Source organism: Cucurbita maxima, unplaced genomic scaffold, assembly GCF_002738345.1.
Source record: "Cucurbita maxima cultivar Rimu unplaced genomic scaffold, Cmax_1.0 Cma_Scf00014, whole genome shotgun sequence".
NCBI lineage: Eukaryota > Viridiplantae > Streptophyta > Magnoliopsida > Cucurbitales > Cucurbitaceae > Cucurbita > Cucurbita maxima.
In genome coordinates, this window is record NW_019272030.1 from 2941316 (window position 1) to 2947096 (window position 5781).

Below are 5781 nucleotides of genomic sequence, written 5' to 3' on the forward strand. Positions count from 1 at the left end.
GGGGGGGGGGGGGGGGGGGGGGGGGGGATGAGTATGCGGAGCGGACCACCGTAAAAGGTCAAAGTCGTCGTCTTTGCTTGTTCATGAAAGAGTTAAGATTGCCACGGACGTCCCAGAATTTTTAGCGGACGAAAGTATAAAAGTTCCACAAATTTAATTTTTATTTGTGGTCCTAAACTTTTAAAATTATCATTTTGGGCACGAAATTTTAGGTTAATTCTATTTTTCACTCATTAACTTTGAAAATATCTATTTTAGCAACTGGACTTTTAAAAAATAACATATAGATCCTTATATTTATTTTTAATTCAATAAACTAATAACGTGGCTTAAAACATATAATTAAAATTGAATATTAATAAAAAATCTATTAAAAAAATATATATATTCTTGTATGAAAATGAGGTGCATGGTTAACGTTCGAACCGTATAATATTCATAATGTACGCTTGAAGCTACTTCAAGGGATTTTTCCTCATCGTAACTTTTACGGTTTTCTCGATAATATATATATATATATATATATATATATATATATATATATTTTGCTTGACACGGGTTTTTTTTTTTTTTAACAAATGTTCGACCCAACAAATGGATTCAGCTAGTAAACCGTCCCACGTTGATGGTGGTTAAAGTGTTAGAAACGAACATGTTATTTAGACCAAAGTGTTCATGTTTCATTGGAGAGATCACAAAGAATGTATGAAGAAGTGAGACATACTCATCGATTTACAAAACCGTATGTGAAAAGTCAGAACAAAAGGCATACAAATCTCAAAGGGTAACATCGAAATAATACATAGTGATTAAGGTTTCGTTTGGGGCAGAAGCATAACAAGGGTTCGGTTTAATGCTTTTATGTGAACATCGATTCAAAAACTAACCTAATTTTATTGGATTTGAATCGTTTTTGTAGTTCATTGAGAGGTTGGACGTTTGTTGTGTACCCGTTCTTTCTAGGACCATCTTAGTGCTTCATTTTTATAGGGAATACAAATTAAACAATTATATCCTCACATTAATATTGAATTAAAAAAAAAAAACTATTTTTTTTAAAAAAAAATCATATTTATCCTCGACATATATTATATTAATATCAAATATTTACAAGTTAGTGTCTCACTCATATCAGTTACAAACATTAAATATATATTTTTAAATATAGTTTTATTGTAACACTATTTTCAAGTGGTCAAATTAATCTAATAAAAAATGTCAACCCACAAACTGAACCGAATGTTCAGTTCTTCAAAAATTCAATATAACCCAAATCAATATTTATGGTTTGGGTTGAGTAGTTCGAATTGATCAAGTTATTAGATTATATGAACACTCATAATTGAAGGTTTAAAATGGCCGAGCTCGATCAGGAGTGGAAGGGGCAAAATGGTAATTATAGAAAAACAGTATAAATACTAATATTTATAAGTCAAATAGTTATTAGCTGAAAGTTTGTATTGTTTTATGAATGAGTTTTACTTTTAATATTAATTAGTTAATAATGTTTGGGAAGATTTATGTCCACTAAAACTTTGGCCACCAACAGCACCACCGTCCGCCGGCGGCCCCACCACCAAAACTAAGTGACCATCAGCTATCTTCCGACGGATACACGTGTCAGAAGCTCACCTTTTCAAATTCCTATATAAAGGGAAGCCCTCGTTCCAAATTTCTTCATCGAATGCCCATTTTCCTGGTTTCCAGTACACAGAGTGAATTTTCTTTTTCAGTTCCAAAATGGCGTGCATCAGAGCGGCAGGGGTTGCCTTGTTGGCTTTGTTCCTTGTGGACTTCGCCTTTGCCGCCCGATCGCTAAGAGGAGCTTTCGGTGAAGGAGGAGGCGGGGGAGGTGGTGGTGGAAGTGGCGGCGGAGGAGGAGGACTATTTCCGGGTTCGGGTTACGGCTCTGGTTTTGGGTAGGGTGGAGGCGAAGGATACGGTGAGGGAGAAGGCAATGGAGTGTTCGGTAGAGGCGGTGGTGGAGGTGGAGGGTGGTGGTGGGACTGGGTCCGGTTCCGGATTCGGATCAGGGAGCGGCTCAGGGTTTGGAAGAGGAAGCGGAGGCGGAGGCGGAGGTGGAGGAGGAGGAGGTGGAAATGGATCAGGCTACGGTTCGGGATACGGTAGCGGAAGCGGATTTGGAAGTGGAGGTGGAGGCGGAGGAGGAGGAGGGGGTGGGGGCGGAGGTTCCACTGGGAGTGGCTCCGGGTTTGGTTCAGGATACGGGTCGGGCTATGGCTCCGGACGCGGAGGATGGAAAGAGATTTTGCCGTGAAAACAAATCTTCAATAGAAATAGCATTTCGTAACGAAAGATGGATCTTAAACCGTTACAAATCGAATCAGGGTTGTGTCATTAACGCTTCAAATGGGGTTGTATTGCTAGCACTCTCGCTTCAATCGTTTTCTTTGAACTTAGCTACTCGAGTTTCAACTAATCCTCTAATGAGAGGCTAGTATTGTCGGAAAGTGTTTACAGGTCGGGTCGAGTCGAGTCTAGTTGAGATATTTCTTTTAAATCCAAATCATTGTTTGGATTATAAATATTTTAGATTCAAGTAACGCTAATATATATATTTATTTATTTAAAAAAAATTAAATTAAAATTTTGTTAGAAATTAAATAATTAAAAGAATAATCATAGAGGTAAATAAAGTTGTAATAAATAATAATAATTTTTTTTTTTAAATTATGTTAGTTTTGTTTAATAATTTAAAAAATTATATATTTATAATTTTAGATAATTAAAAGGACAACACATAAATAAATAAATAAATAATTAATGGCTATATTTATAACAGCAACCCGTAGCTTGAAAAACAGCTGCGCCATTTACCATCCTCTTATCCATCTCTCACGGAAAGCCTCAAACATCGGTTTCCATTGCAAATTTCTCGAACGCTTCAATGGCGTTGAGTTCTTGCTCGCCGACTTCCATTTCACTCCACTCTAGAAGCCCTAGAGCTTCTTTTTCCATCACTCGTAGACCATTCGTTATACTTGCCTCCTCTGCGGATGATTCTCCCAGGCCTTCGCTTCGAATCTCCGCGAATTCCAATCCGAAAGCGCGATTCGTCGCCCGGAGGAGCGAGTCCATCACTGTTCGGCAGTTGGCGCGGCCTCTAAGTAATTTTAGAAGAGTTTTTGGATTTTGAGATGAACTTTTGATTCTTTGTAATGTGTTTTTTGGTTTTTTTGATTTTTGAGGGATTTTTTGTTTGGTTGGTGTAGATGAGTATATGAGTTTGCCGGCTAGTCAGTACTCGGTGTTGGATGCGGAGAGGATTGAGCGGATTGATGATTGCACCTTTAGGTGCTATGTTTATAGATTTAAGTTCTTTGCTTTTGAGGTTTGCCCTGTTTTAATTGTTAGAGTTGAAGTGCAGCCCAATGGATGTTGCATCAAGCTTCTGTCGTGTAAGGTCTGGATAAATTTGCGTTTCTGTTTCCTTTCTTTTGTTTTGTGGAAATGTTCTGATTTTGACACGTCTAAATGACATTCAGCTTGAGGGCTCGCCAATCGTGGTTGCACAGAATGATAAATTTGATGGTGAGAATCTAAATTATGCTTAACTAATGTGTAGAAAAATCAAACACCGATGCTGAATGGATTTATGGCATGTTTGTGAGTGTTAAAATCACTCCAAAACATGCATTTCGTTCAAAAACATGAACACTTTTTATTGTGAATTGCATATCATCACTTCGAAATATGCCTTGTTCTTTTTGCTTTCTGCCTTTAGATTGCATCCTTATAGTATTGCTGCTCTGCGTGATTTCTAAGTTGTTTTGCTGGAAAAGCAGCCCATTCATCATGTTGAGTTTTTGGTTCATGCTTTTTTCAGGACTGCTTTGACATTGATTTGGTGTCGGAATGCAGCTAATATGGTGAACCAGATATCTTATGATGTCAATCGAGGCAGCTCACCCTTGCAGAAACTCACATCGGACACTGTCATTGAGGTAGTGGCAATTTTATTCAACAGCTCTATCACTGGAAAAATATGTTTTCATTTACGTGTACAAAAAAAATAATTGCCTTGTTCTGGGAAATCCAGGTTAACATCGAGATTCCTTTCGCCTTTCGTGCAATTCCTGTACAAGCAATTGAATCAGCTGGGACCCAAGTCCTGGAACAAATACTGAAGCTTATGCTTCCCCGCTTCACAGCCCAGGTTTTATGGAAACCCTTTTGTACAGAATAATGAACATGTTGCTTTGAACTGCTGTATTTCAGTGTTTGCTTGATTTTAGTACCTGTTCTTAATGATATTTATGTGTGCATTATTTGTAATCTGCAGGAAGTAGAAAAATTTTAAGTGAAAATTTACAATATATGGCCTTCAAATCTGAGTTTTGTTCTTTATAATTTAAATGCCTAGCATGGGGTGAATGATGTAGGTGAATTATTAGATATTTGTATAATGTAGTTAATAGTCGCTTAGTTGTTAATTTTCATATTAATAGAATTTTTTTATTAATAGTTATCTGATTTTTTTTTCTTGCAACGCCGTAAATATCCACTTTAGAGTTGTAATATAGAGCTTTTGCTTCATTTTGAATCTAAAACTTAAGTTCTTATAAAGTTTTTTTTGTGAGATCCTACGTCAGTTTGAGAGGGGAACTTAGCATTCTTTATAAGGGTGTAGAAATTTCTCTCTATCAAACGCGTTTTAAAAACCTTGAGGGGAGCTCGGAAGGGGAAGCCTAGAGAGGACCATATCTACTAACGGTGGGCTTGGGCTGTTACATTTTCTCTCAACTCTAGGGATGAATTTTGCTTGGTGATTGGCTATGGATGTGGCGAAATCCTTAACCCGTTGCATCTTATCATGAACTCGTACAAATTATTTCATTTCACCACACTTCTAACTGATCTTTTCAGCACCTTTATATTGATATGTTGTTGTCTATTCTATCTTTACTATTGTGTTATATGGACAAATCCTTGAGTGGCATGATTGTGTCGTGCAGCTTGTGAAGGACTATCAAGCATGGGCCTCAGGTGATACATCAAGGCAACCCCTTGGAACAGGTGAGATCTGAGATTCATATTCAAAATTTATGCCCCGACTTCCGACTCGTGAAGTTCTATTTCCTTCGACATTCGCATTCGACTCTTGAATCCGCAGGAGTTTGTGTACTAGGAGTCTAGGAACACTATTTTAGGCTGTTTATGCTCTTGTTTGCCAAGCCAAGACACATTGTTCAGGATATGGCTTTAGTAAAATTTTGGTTCTTAGCAAGTTGAATGAGTACATGTAAATTATTTCTTCATGGTATTTAGTGAAAATATAGTCATGTATGTTATTGGAGCTATATTTTGAAGTCATTAAGAATAATTTGGATTTATTGCTCTGATGATAATGTTAATTATTTGTATGCCATTTAACTGATAGATTCCGAATAAATTTAAGCTTTATTAAAATATAAATGAAAAAGTAATCTAATTTAAATTCCGCAACTTAAATTATTCTTGTTGTGTATATAAACTACATGGGACAAATCCATATTTCTGGATCCTTTCAAAATTATTACAAAAGGAAAAATAAATATTAAATAAAAGTAACATTATTCATAAATCCGAATTAAAAAACATTATCCAATATATAAATATTTTATACCCCAAATTGTAAAAATGGATATTTATTAAAAAACAATATTTTATCATCTTTTAATTAATTCCATTCATTGAGAGCCTAAATTTGTCTATATAATAATGTTGGTTTTTTTTACTTCCAAATTTCCAACTTTTTTTTTTTTTTTTTTTTTTTTTTTT

The 5781-nt window shown here is 35.9% G+C and overlaps 2 protein-coding genes across 3 annotated transcripts in view; both read left to right on the forward strand.

Moving 5' to 3' along the window:
- The first annotated feature begins 1355 nt into the window (after positions 1 to 1355).
- Positions 1356 to 2278, forward strand: LOC111489395 (putative glycine-rich cell wall structural protein 1). Its single transcript, XM_023137585.1, has 2 exons — positions 1356 to 1392; positions 1821 to 2278. Exons 1-2 carry the CDS (start codon positions 1356 to 1358, stop codon positions 2276 to 2278), a joined length of 495 nt encoding a protein of 164 aa, XP_022993353.1.
- A 560-nt stretch (positions 2279 to 2838) lies between these two features.
- LOC111489142 (uncharacterized protein SYNPCC7002_A1590) overlaps positions 2839 to 5781 on the forward strand; it is a 4046-nt gene continuing 1103 nt past the window's right edge. Inside the window, exons 1-6 of one of the 2 annotated variants that reach the window (XM_023137209.1) lie at positions 2839 to 3128; positions 3234 to 3424; positions 3507 to 3552; positions 3883 to 3965; positions 4061 to 4177; positions 4977 to 5037. In XM_023137209.1, the coding sequence (XP_022992977.1) occupies positions 2909 to 3128; positions 3234 to 3424; positions 3507 to 3552; positions 3883 to 3965; positions 4061 to 4177; positions 4977 to 5037 (718 nt within the window). In that variant the 5' untranslated portion in view covers positions 2839 to 2908. Of the gene's footprint in view, positions 3129 to 3233; positions 3425 to 3506; positions 3553 to 3882; positions 3966 to 4060; positions 4178 to 4976; positions 5390 to 5781 lie in introns of those variants that run through there. The other variant, XM_023137210.1, reaches the window with a different exon arrangement.

Bases quoted from the DNA above. Each gene is read 5' to 3' on its own strand.
- LOC111489395 (XM_023137585.1), top strand. From the start codon at position 1,356: ATGGCCGAGCTCGATCAGGAGTGGAAGGGGCAAAATG. The intron at 1,393-1,820 runs GTAATTATAGAA...CCGATCGCTAAG, and splicing joins GGAGTGGAAGGGGCAAAATG to AGGAGCTTTCGGTGAAGGAG.